We start from the raw sequence: 13,394 nt of genomic DNA on the forward strand, positions 1-13,394 counted from the left end.
TAAGTTACAAACAACACTTGTAAGCACAATATTTTTTAGAACTAAACATTACAAATTCTTGATTATCTTTTTGTGGTTTACTTTAAACAAGATATGTTCTATTAAAAAATGTATATATAAAGCTAAATAATTACAATTTTATTTTTTGTGTTTTTTCATATTTGATGTTACTTCTTCAATGAACAATGGTTCTGAAAATCAAGGTTCAATATAGATTACGTCTGTGTGTCAAAATCAAATAAAAGTGCAGACTGGCTAAATCAAAAATTTACAAACAAAATTATGCCTGATCATTATATAATTTTCATACAAGATTTTACCAATAACTGAGTTTACTTTAATATCAAAATATGCAATTGACTTTTCTTAAATTGGCTAACAAACATAATCACTTCTAAAATGGAGGCATAATGATAACAAGCTATTATTATCACATATTTGAAGAAAAGCAAAAAAAAAAAAACAACCAAATAATCTATATGAAAATGAGAAATGATACAAAAGTATTCTAATTACTATAACATAGTATCAAAACTCAGAAGAAATGTTATACATACTACAGATGTCAGGAGTGGGTTATCTTTGAAAACTGAGGCCTTGATTGTGAATGTCGAGACACAGTACACTAGAGAACAAATGAACGCAATAAATGGAACAAACTGTCAGAAGTCTTGACATTGGAGAAATTAGTGTGTGTCTTCTTCAGTCTCACGTTGTCTTTTGGCAGGAAAATCGGTCAATAATGCTTTAGTATAAAATGTCCAATTATGGGTAGTTTTTACTTTCTTAGCCTATATTCTTAAGATAATAGGACAAGAGTGTAATAATTGGTAAAAACAGGACAGGCTCCATTAAGGTAGTTTTATTTTTGTAACAGGGTGTTTGACTTACAGAATAAGTTGTTTTCAGCTGTATGAGGTCAGAATTTTACAGGAATTTAAGAGGGGAATAGGAAATATCCAGTAAAGCAAAGGGTAGTTTTAATTTTTACTTTTCCCAAAGATGGATCTTCAAGGACAGCCTTGAAGAAACAAACAGTCTCTTCTTGTCTGTAGGTTACATTATATTATGAAAAACAAAACCTCACTTTTCTTATTAGAAATTATTCATTAAACTTACACTTAGTATTACCTTTCACTTGCACATGCCAATTTTTTTAAGTTGGTGCATTCACCATTCTAGTCATGTTTACATTAAAGTTGCACGAGTCCTTCAATATCAAAGAAACAGAAGTCAACAGAATAAATCAAATATAAGTTACTGCATTTTTGGTGCATGTTTTTTCATAACAGATGAAATAATATAGCATAGTAACTGGTAAAGAAATATCAACAAATAACTTTTATGGGTTTTTTTTCAGAAAGATAATTAAAGCTGAACTTCTTAAAGTGTGTAATAAAGATTCCTGAAATTTATATTATGAAAAGTTTGCATGTCTTACAGCATTTCTTGCATTAACATCCAGTCGTTGCTTCAAGAGTGTAAAGGCAACTTCTGGCTGTCCAGTCCTCACTGCCAAGTGAAGTGATGTATCTCCATACTTATCAGAAAGATTACCATTAGCACCACAGGTCAGTAGAAATTCGACTATATCTGCATGGTAGCATTCAACAGCCTGTAATATGTTATAAACCTGCAAGTTTACTTTATAACAATAACAACAACAACAACACACAAAGAAAAAAAAATCTAACTTGGTTTTATTCTATTTTTTTTATCTTACTGGTTAAAATTATCTTAGTTAGAGACATTGGTTATATATATATATATGTATGAATATTATGTACATTTATAAATGTAAACCCATGAAGAAGAAATTACATTCAGGTCTCTAAAGAAAATAATTTAACAATAGATATAAAACATATATTTGCAAATAAAGATACTTAAACTGCTTATAAAATTATCCTACTCAAGTTCATAAATATTTTATTTCGATGTACTAAATTCCAAAACAAAATTAGTCTCAATTAAGACAATCCTCCAACAAATGCCTAAAAATTCTGAAAAGCATTTGTTAAAAAATTACTGATAATATTAGAAATTAATTTTAATAGACTTAACTTCAAAGACAGTACATGAATAACTACAATTAGTGCATTTTGTTTGCTGTGATACTTGTATAAAAGATAACCAATCAATTAAAATTAGATGGACAGAAAATTATGAAAGAATATACATTAAACTTTTCGTATACATGGTAAGTAACACTGTCTTGTGCTTGGATGGCAATAGCTTCCTTGATTTTTCTAAGTTTGGTGTTTTCTTCTCTGTCTATTATTTTGGCATTTTTTAGGTCTATTATATGGTCATTTTCCTGAACATGATAAGCTATAACTGATGTGTTTATAACACAGTTCTTAATATCTCTTTTGAGTTTTATGAACCTTAGCTGTAATGAGCATTCTGTTTCCCCATTTTATTGTTTATTACATTCACACCGAGTGCTATAAACCACATTCTTTGTGAGAGGACTGGGAAGTAGGGATTTACCTTCCTAAGCCTGTCACATAGTGTAGGAGGACTTAAGAAAACTACGGTGATGTTAAGTTTATTTATTATCCTATGAAGTTTTTCTTCTAGACTTGATATGTAAAGAAGAAATGTCTTTTTCTTTTCATTGTGAGTTTCAGGTTGTGGTTCAATAGTAGTTGAAACAGATGAACCATATAACAAACACTGACGAGACAGGACAAATTGTGACTCAGCATGTCTACCACTAGGTCTAATAAATTTGGGACAGGGAACCAAAAAGGTGAAAGTTTGATGTTGAGGGGAGTTGCAAATGCAATAGAAAGGAAAGTCCCAAAGTGGAATAAATTCATTGAAGGAACTAGAAGATGTAAGAACCACTCTGTTGGAAGGATACAGTTTGAGCTAGAGAAACAACCAAATTACCACTGAATTCAAAGCTCCCAGAATATGGTACACTAGCAACATGTTGTTGTAAGCCCAAAAAAGGAACTCAAGAATAAGAAGGTAGGGGGGTCCCATAAGTGAGTATCTCCCTGTTGATTAATGTAAGAAACAACAATGAAATTGTCAGAATAGATCATAACAAGATGTCCAGACAGATATAACAGAAGATGGTGGCAGGAACATTGAAATGTCCTCATCTCAAGGAAAATGATGTGGAAAGACTTCTCCTCTGGAGGTCAATTATCAGAAATTGTGAAGGTATCCAGAGCCACATCCCATTCAGCTGCAGAGGCATTCATGAACAGATGCAAGTCTGGGTGAAATGGAGGAAGAGGAATGCCCAGAGTCATGTGTGAGTGATCAAGCCACTATGACAAGATGAAGTGAAGGTAGACAAACAAGAAAATACCCTGGATCTCTGAACATACACTAATGATCCATCAGAATCCAATGAAGAGGACACAAATGAGCTTATCACAAAGAGAGAGACCAGAGCATCCAAAAGAGACAAAATCTCTCATGTAGGAAAAAAATAAGGCATGAGAGCTTTGGTTAACAGAAGCTCCATGTCTCAGATGTAATGGCTGAACTTACCCAGCAGGAAAAAAGTTGAGAAAGACACCCCAAATGAATAAGATACTGGGTTATGACCAAACTTAACCAACCCAAAGGGAAAAGGTTTACAGTGAAAAGACAAGATAAGTGTCTGTATGGACCTGTGTGACACAAAGGTCCTCTGAAAAGGGAGTTCCTAAATGCATAAGTCAAGCTTTTCAAGGACCAGAGTCAAAAGGTGACACCAGACACCTCTGAGCCCCACAATGGCTAACCTGTCAGGTAGCAGAAGAAAAAGCATGATAGGGGATGGAGATAAAGAAATTGAGCAACGAAAAACAAAGGTGAACAGACTGAAGACAACAAAGAGACCAAATATGAGAAGAATATCCCCAACCTGGAAAAGGAGATTAAAGGGACTAAAACTTGAGGAAAGATGGATCCCAACCATAAGTCATAGAATAAGAGCAACTGGGATTAAGCATGCAATTAAGACAGAAAAAAATCAGCACAAATGCAAGTACCAGGTGAGGAGAAATGAAAGTCAAAAGATTGAGGCTTGAGTAGAAAGCTATCCCTAGAACCAGTAGAAACAACTGGAGAAAGAGAAAGAATATCACATACCTGAGTTATCAGAATGGCAAAAATAGAAGGCTAGGTTATCCAATCCTCAGCCAGGAAAGAAGAACCAGCAGTACAAGCAGGCAGAAGAAAGGCTGGTCAATCTTGTCCATAGACAAGGCAGGCTCAACAGAAGATACAGAAGCAGGAGGCTAAAAATCCTGAATCAAAGCTAAATAATGCAGAAAAGACCCAACCACTTTTTGCACAGTGGCACTAATGCTGGTCGCTTGTAAAGTGCCTCCAGTCACCACTGAAGCAGTAGGAGAGAACCCATGTTGAAGATGGCCTGTACCTTGGGAGGTTTCAGTAACATAGATACAAAACTAATTGTCCAAAAAAAACCATGAAACTAATGTTTTCATTAGAAATCAAGAAAAAAATAAAATTAAAAAACATAAAATGGCAAAAATTGAAGTGATAACTGAAAGTTAAAATAAAGCACAGTGCAGAAATCCTATTATTCTATAATCTTTTTCTAAAAAGAACATGACTGAAAAGTACAGTGCAAAGGGAAAAAAAAAGAGCTTTTCATTTAAACAAAATGCTGAAGGTGAGTACTGCAAAAGGAAGACATGTTACCCTCCTATTGGTGAAGGGATATAGTCTAATTTGATTGTGTCATAGACTAGTGAGTTCACGTTACTGCATGTAGGTGTGACAGCTCATTCAAAAGCTTGGTCCATACAAAAAAATTTTGAACAATGGAGTATTAGAAATCAGTTCTGTGGAGAGGTGAGCAGTTTGTTTTAAAGCTATAATTTCTTTTCTGAGAAAGGAATGATTAATAAATGTTCATTGGCTTCTTCAATGTAAAATGTAATCTAATAAAAATGAGCTAAAAAGCTAATCCAATTTTATTTCAATTAAAGAACAAGACTTAAGAAAAGAATTAATTAGGTCAGTCAAGGTCACCACTATGACAATAGAAATTTATTTTTCAGGTACCAGTACCTAGTTTTGTTGGTGGCAACATATATATATATTAAACAGACTAAGGTCTACCAAAACAAATCTATTCTAAGAATATTGTATAATAGATTTTTTTAATTTTTTACTAATTACCTTCATCAAAGGTGTTCTTCCTTCACCATCTATTACATCAATAAGAGCTTTATGGGCAATAAGATATTCCACAATAGATTTATGTCCTTGTGCAGTTGCTAGATGTAATGGTAATCTGAAATTATAATACTTACATTATAATATAAAATCAAAAATGTATTTACAATAATACTTACCTCCACTCAAACTTATAGCTATGACTCAACTGCCAGGGTTTCTTCCTTTGCTCATCTAAGCATTGATCTGATTTTTTCTTGCTTGCTTCAGTCTTTTATACCCAGTATTTATCTTGTGACACTCTTCACCTGTGTCAATGCACCCTCTATCCTGGTACTGTATATAAACTCCTCATTCAGATAATGTTATCACTTTTTCAAGACTGACTCAATCCCAGTCTCTTAACACTGGCTTTTAGTGGGAAGGAAAGCATGAGAGTAGGTAAGTGTTATTTCAAATACATTTTCGATTTAAGAAAATATTATCTTCCAAAACATACATACTTCCACACTACAGCTAGAAACCTACATTGATTAGAAGAGGGGGCCAATGAAGGCATTATCCATATAGATCATGGGTGTGTTAATAGAACATTGGCACCCTAGTGAGGAAATTGCACTACATCCAGAACTTAATTCTTGTATTGTGGGTGGAATTTTACATAAGTTATCATCACTATAGGTCAGGCCCCAAAAAGACAGCTGAGGTTTCACTACTCCAGGTTGGAATTAAGGGATCATGGTTCCTTATATCCCATGTTGGTGGCTAGGGCGATTAGACTGCAAACTTTATATGTATATACTTACCAGTGGATCCCAACCTGTAGCCATAGAGTGATGTGTTCCGAGTCACTGGAATCACAATGAGAAAGTATGCAACACTGAAGTGGACAAACCTTTTCCTCAACCTCAAAAGGCAACACCCCAGGTTTGGAATGACGAGATCGTACATGCCTTACTCAACCGGAGAAAACAGAACACATCCAGTTTGGAATCATGAACACCCGTCCTCTTGCCCCAACCATGTGGGCAAGGTACATTCCACTTACCCCTGGAAATATGGGGAGGACATGGAACAATCCATGCTCAACCAATGACCCAGGATGGGACAACTCTGCATTTGGAATTATGAGGAGACAGTGAACCCTCTTCCATGAACAACATACTGAACCAATACTGATCAAAAAGAAGGGCCATGCTCAACCCAACCGAATAGCCGAGCATCAAATCTGAACCAATATTACTAATAAGCTCCCACTGAGGCTGCTAATACTCCTACCAACATCTGGCAAAAAACATCCAGGGACCCAGGTAGGAGGACCCCCAACTTCACCCTCTTCTCCAAGAGTAGAGGAAGCCACTCTAACACTCTGGATGAAAATCTGCTGTCTACCACCCCAGCAACTGGAAACCTGGTGTGGTAATGACTCCCAAGCTGAGGAACAGTGCTCTGGAAACAGTGCAATAGGTGAATGAAGTTCCCTAAATTTTTAAAAGCAAACTGATGCTGATTTATTTAATTCAAAGATTGGCAGGGATGGGCAGGATCCCCTTATGCTTTACTCTTATTAGTCAATGAGTGGCAGTACAGCATAGTACAGTAATACCACCCAGTCAGCCTCTAGGTGGTCTTATGGAACACCTCATTTTCACAAGAGTCTGTTTCAACATATATACAGTATATTGAATTTGTGGTTGCTAGTGTAGAATTGGTTTGATAAAAGCACACCTGCCACAGGGTGGGGTCCAGTGAAAACAGAGGTGACCCAGTAAAATAAAGAAACAAGAGGAGTAAAAAATACTCACCTCTCTTTACAATTTAGCTGATGTGGTCAAAATAACCATGGGTGGAGTCGAAAACACTCAGAGGAAGAAATTGCCAGATCATGCAAATAATGTGAGATAAAAGTATTGGGAGAAGTTCACATACCAGCCCACACAATGACCTCTAGCATGCAATTCAACTGGGTAGCTAGGGACATAGAGATGCGACGAATCTGATAAGACATGACTTGGAGAAGCTTCCTCACCTGCAAAGAAAGCCCAGAATAAGCAATATGGATCAATTTTTGAACCCACCTTGTCAAGGTAATCAGGGATAAATCTTGGGTAGCTGAAGGATCCCCAATGAATAAAAAGTCATTGTCTATCACCTCTAAAGGAGTTAGTGCAAGACACATAACACTTCAGGGCCCTCACTCGACATAACAAGCAATCGGTGTCTCACCAGTCATAAAGGTGAGAAAGAGTGAGAAGGATTTATCTCCTTTCCTGGCTGCCAGAGTCTTAGGTAGAAAGGAACTGTCTGGGTATAGAAGGATGTAAGTAGAGTGATAAAGAGTCCTGTGCACATGCAGTGCAAACAACTCCAACCAACACATCCGTAGGCCAGCAACAACATAAACTTTAAGGAAAAGGTGATACATGGTACATGAGGTTAATGGCTCAAATGGATGTTGATATAAAGCATGTAATACCACCTTAATATCCCAGTTAGGTAATTGAAAAGGCCTTTTCAGAAGAAGGACTCAAAATGGCTTGAGAAGGCGGGATAGCACTGTGGACTCAAATAATTTCAAACCTTTTGAGTATCATAATGTAATCCATAAAACTGCCTTATATAAGCCAATTGTAGAGTGCTAAACCCTTGTCTAAAAGCCAGGTCAAAAAACGAGCTATGATTGGCACATTTTGACAAATTGGGATCAATTTCCTCGTGAGACACCACTGTTGGTAAGTGCACCATTTCCTTTGATAAATGTCCATTGTGGGGCTATGGAGAGAATGAGACAATTACATGGCAACTCGATCGCTGTTCATGATCCACTGGTCAAGCAGTGACCACTGAAGGGATCTCATATGTGCTCATCCCAAAGGAATTAGATATTTAAGTGATACCTGCACAGTGAAAGAAGGAGACATGAGTAAGAGTCTGACCGCCTGTTCCATAGCATGGAGTCGGATGGGAGTTAGCAGAGCCTGACATAGATACGTATTGAAAAAGACACCCAGATGGAGGATGTATAGAGTTGGCATGACAACAGATTTCTCGGCTCTTATAGTAAAACCTGCCTTGATGGCTTCTGAAACGAGAATCTGGGTTTGACATTCCGCCAACTGATGAAATGGTACCATGAGTAACCAGTCATCCATATAATGATGTGTGCACATGCCTAAAGAATGAAGGTGATGAGAAAAAGCTCATACTATTCTGCAGAACACATATGGCACAGATGCTAGCCCAAAGAGTAAAGCCCTGAACTGCAGTATTGACTCTTGTGCACAAAACGTAGATAGCAGCAAGACAACTCCGATATTGAAATACGCATCAGGGGTAGAGCCTTGACTCCCTGTAGGAGCCAAAAAAAAAGTCATGAGGCAAACGGGTGACCTCAATCCATGATTCCAATGCCTCTGGAACACCCACAAACATCAAGGGATGAAGAAAGAGGGCCTTATGTAACTCACAGAGGGCAGCAGCCAGTAGACAAATGCCCTCCAACAAGTCCCAACAACATACCAACCAAGAAACTAAAGAAAGAGCAGAAGCTGACAATCGTACCAAGGTAGATGTCAACAAAGATCCCAACTTGTCATCAAATTGATGTGGTGAACACTGAGAGGCTTCTGACAAAATTTGAATGGACAAGGCATAGCTATCCCTTCACAAAACTGAGTGGTAAACCTCCACTCATGAACAGCAATATCAAGTGATGAAGGAAATACTAAGTATTTGCCCTCAGACCTTTCTGCCATCAAGGAAGGTGGAGACTTATAGGTAACTGGGAAAACACCAGAACATCACATACCCCATTGAATAACTGAAAGAAAAAGAACTATAGGTGGCCAATTCAAATTGGTCTCATGAGAAGCCAACCTAGTAAATGAAGGTGCTTGAAAAAGCAAGTCTAAATTCTCTCCAGAATGTCTGGAATTGTCAGCAAAAGAAGCCTCAAAACTCCCTGAAGAAACACTCCCGGAGAACCTCAACCAAAAATGCCCCCCTCCCCAACTGTTGAGCGACACTAGATATCAGAAGTGGGATAGCAGAGGTCTGATTAGCCTCCAGGCCAGAAAGAGTAACTCGGCAATTCACAGCATGTCGTAACAAAAAAATGTTGTTTTTTTTATGTAAATCAACTAGACAATGTGATAATTGCACCCAAGGACTTTAACAGTCGCAGTACTTTTTTAGAGAAACCCATTCCTAATTGCTTTGTCAAGAAAAAGTGATAACATTATCTGAATGAGGTGCTTAAAAACAGTACCAGGATGGAGGGTGCACTGATGTAGGCCAAATGAGTGGGGTATAAAAGACTGGAGCAAGGAAGAAAAAATCAGACCAATGCTTAGATGGGCAAAGGAAGAAACCCTGGAAGTCATGTAATAGCTATAAGTGGGAGAAGAGGTATGTTTTGAAATGTAATTTATTACAAGCACAGTATAATTATACAAGTAAAATTTTTTCTCGAGTCTTTTTATCCTTTCTAGCAAGTCTATACTATTTTTATGAAAAAGATCAAAATTACCAAAATACATTGTTCATAAATATGGTTTAACTTTTGCCTTATTAAAATACAACACTAAGTTCTTGACTCTTATGCTCAAAACTTCAGTTCATAAATTAAAGTATTTTATTTGTTTCTTTCAAAGCCAAAATACTACAACTAGAAACTGCTTGCCAGGTGTTAAGTTAAAGGACATTATAGAACATGTTTTCTGTTTACTTGCTGGTAGAAGCAAATGACTTAGAAAGCTGTAAGTTAGAACAACTGCTTAAAAATGTATAAAAAAACTCCTTCAGAGGTTTGAAAATAGAAACAGACATATAACCCTTTTGAGAGAAGACTAAATAGTAAGATGATCTGGGAAGGTCTAAAGAAATTAATTAACCCTCTTATTACACACAGGTCAAAGGGTGAATATTAAGATGTTTTAGATACTTATTTTCAAATTTTAATTAAACAACTTTATGATCAATTGGCATCAAAACAATTTTCAATTGCTCCAGTAATCAATTTGTCAAAATTCTTATTGTCATGACAACAATTAGCAAATAAGAATTAACGTTTCAAATTATTACTTTTTGTGATTAATCCAACTACCTGAGTAAGCAAAATATTGCTATTCTGTTTGTTTGATGTTAAGTACAAAGCTAAATAATGGGATAATTATGCTCTGCCCAATTTCAGCCTCATAATTGTTTTTTTTTACTAATTTTTGTTCAATTTTAGCAAGGTGGAGGGGTAAGGTCATGATTTGAAGATTTTGAGTTTGATTCCCATTGCCACCAAACTTGCTCACCCTGTTTTTGTTATGGCAAAGCTACTAAGGCTATCTGCCACTAAGTTCAAACTGCCAACTGAAGGGAAGATAACTAGCTGGCAGCACCTACTACCAACTTTTATTTTTAACTGTATATACCTTGATTCGATGAACACTGTACTAATTGATTAATCAAATATAATGTAATAATGGATGACCACATATATATAAATATATGTGTGTGTGTGTGGTCAAGTATATAGTGTAATGAACACAGCCGAATAAAAACAATACATACCTATCATGCAAACAATTATACTTATGATTGTTTTCGAGCATTACATATTACTATTTGCAACTAGACGAACTTCATACTAACATAACCTAATCAAACTTAGGTTATCACAGCCTAAGCTAACATAATCTGACTAAACCTAATCTAACCTATCTGATGTAGAAAATATAGTTTGCCTATTTCTGCTGAAAATTCTTTTAATCAGGCAATTGTAAATAACAATTAATATTTATGTATTGTTACTCATGCAAGAAAAACATTATTGCTTAAGATGAGAAAATAAGTGGGTCAGATTTGAATGCTTATTCCGCGTACTTTAAAACTAATGGCTTAGCCTCTTATGCCACTATGTCTTGCTATGCTGCATCACTCAGAGCAAATACATACATGAACAATCAAGGTGTAGCCATGTATATATATATATATTGAGCATCAATCCCACATACACCCCTTTTTTTTAACAGTACATGAACGACCATCATGTATACAGTCATTACCATTCTTTACACCCTTGAATACAAAATGTTTTCTTCACCATTCCTCACTATGGTGTTATGCCAAGTATACAATTATTCATCTCCTAGACTATAAATGTTCTAATGTTCACACTATTTCATTCAAACACCTTTCTATCATACACATATCAGAATGTTATGAAATCTGTTCTGACCACAGCTTCAACCCGAAACTTACAGCCAAGGAAATGTCCACCACGGTAGTGTGGGGGAATAGCATACACAAGTGTTCTGAGACTGACTTCTTACCGAATGAAATAATCAACCTCATTTCCTAGGTGGACAGCTTTTAATCCTGATTATTATATATTTCTCCAACTTAAATAGTATTCACCCTTGAACATACAACACACAGCATAACTCAGTATCTTTAACTTTAAGCCACCAGGACAGAAGCACTATTACACACACATGTAACACACCAGGAAAACCAATGACCCAAGCATGTACAAAGATGATTTTATTTAAACAAGGAAATTCTAACTTGTGCAGAAAACACCATCACTTTTCTCAAAAACCACGTTGAGAATTGATGATTTACTGCTAACTTTTCCAATGATATTCTAAATTACGTACAACAACAGAATTCATACCTCACACTCAACATGCAATAGAAAAATGGAGATCAAATGAAATAGAGCTATATAGACTATTATTTTTAAATTATCCTTTTATACTTATACTTATAGTCAGATTATAAAATATGCTAAATCATAAATGACAAGTCTTTCAAAGCTGCAAAGTAATAACAATTTGTTGCAGTCATAATTTTACATTGAAGTATCACATTCAAAATTATGTTTTTAAACATATATTCATATATACTTACCATCCATTTTAAATCAATATAAACATAACTAAAATCATTCATAATTACTTTACCTGTTTTCATTATCACGGGAATTTACATCTATTTTTTTTATATGTTTCTTTACTTTATCTTCACTTCCCAGCCAGCATGCTTTGTGGAGTTTTGTAAACCTTTTATCCTCCGACTCTAAAGTTAAATCTACTTTATAGCCTAAAGACGTACATAAAGAAGTTGAATTAATATTCCAGGTCGAACCCTGAGATGCAGTGCTTGATCGCTGATTAGCAAGGCCAGTATTGCTGTGATCACTAAAAGCGTTAGGTTTAGCTTCCTTTTTACTGGACATGAATATCTTTGTGGCCTTCAGTACTTTCTTCATTGTAATTTATATAAATCGGCTAGTGAATAGAATATGTAAATAACTTAAGTTAAATGTATATATGAATACAATTTTAGTTCTTCATCTTCTTTAATCTATTTTCTCATCATCGTATATCAGCTGCTAAATTTCATAAACAATTTATACATTACGTATATCCCTAGCCCTAACTTTCAAATCAACAGTTCAACACTCGCATTATATAAATGCCGTATCCGACTGTTTATTCTGCTCTTTGTTTGCAAGTTGTCAATTGGCAACACTACAGCCGCCACTTCGTATAAGTAATACTTATGATAATTAGGTTATAAAACAAATTTTATATATAAATTTGTATCTTAATTTACAAATGGAATGTTTTTTAGATTTTAAATCCAATTTTACTTTATTTCATGAATAGGCCCAATAATTTACATGTATCTGCTAATAATCTAGGCTCCTAAGGATTCATTATGACTCAATATAAGCACTGATCATTATATTGAACTGAATTTAGACATTGACCCTTTCAAGCAAAGTAACATGCAGTTTTATTATTGCTGTTTGTTATTAAGCACAATGCTACACTAGGGTTATCTATGCTCTGCTCACCACGAGTATCAAAACCCGGTTTCTAGCGGTATAAGTCCACAGACATGCCACTAGGTAGCCTGCAGTTTTTAAACTGGTTATCCTATTTTCAGGTGCTGAAACACAATATAGTTTTCAGGTTGTAACGTGTATTTAATTTTAAAACGTCATTGTATGTTACATGAGATTGTAACGAGAGACCAAGTGCTAGTAAAGTCACGTTTTTTGTGTTTGCCCCCCATAAAAAATACTAATACTACAACTAACATATTACATAAATAGGAAAAAATAAATAAAATTTGACAGTGATTATTCCAGCTAGTAATTTTACTGATTGTTTGGTATAATTACAAGCTCTAACGATAATATATTGTTACGTCTCCGTTCGTTAGTTAATTTCTGT

The 13,394-nt window shown here is 35.4% G+C and overlaps 1 protein-coding gene across 4 annotated transcripts in view; it reads right to left on the reverse strand.

The window, feature by feature from the left end:
• LOC106457717 (ankyrin repeat domain-containing protein 30A-like) overlaps positions 1 to 12,658 on the reverse strand; it is an 88,920-nt gene extending 76,262 nt beyond the window's left edge. For 2 of the 4 annotated variants that reach the window (XM_022383726.1, XM_013917163.2), the window contains exons 1-3: positions 12,114 to 12,658; positions 5,161 to 5,275; positions 1,442 to 1,615 (exon numbers count right to left, since the gene is read on the reverse strand). In XM_022383726.1, coding sequence (XP_022239434.1) covers positions 1,442 to 1,615; positions 5,161 to 5,275; positions 12,114 to 12,421 — 597 coding nt within the window. In that variant the 5' untranslated portion in view covers positions 12,422 to 12,658. The remainder of the gene's footprint in view (positions 1 to 1,441; positions 1,616 to 5,160; positions 5,276 to 12,113) is intronic. The other 2 variants (XM_022383727.1, XM_022383729.1) reach the window with 2 other exon arrangements.
• Positions 12,659 to 13,394: the final 736 nt, after the last annotated feature.

Source organism: Limulus polyphemus, unplaced genomic scaffold, assembly GCF_000517525.1.
Source record: "Limulus polyphemus unplaced genomic scaffold, Limulus_polyphemus-2.1.2 Scaffold365, whole genome shotgun sequence".
Lineage (NCBI taxonomy): Eukaryota > Metazoa > Arthropoda > Merostomata > Xiphosura > Limulidae > Limulus > Limulus polyphemus.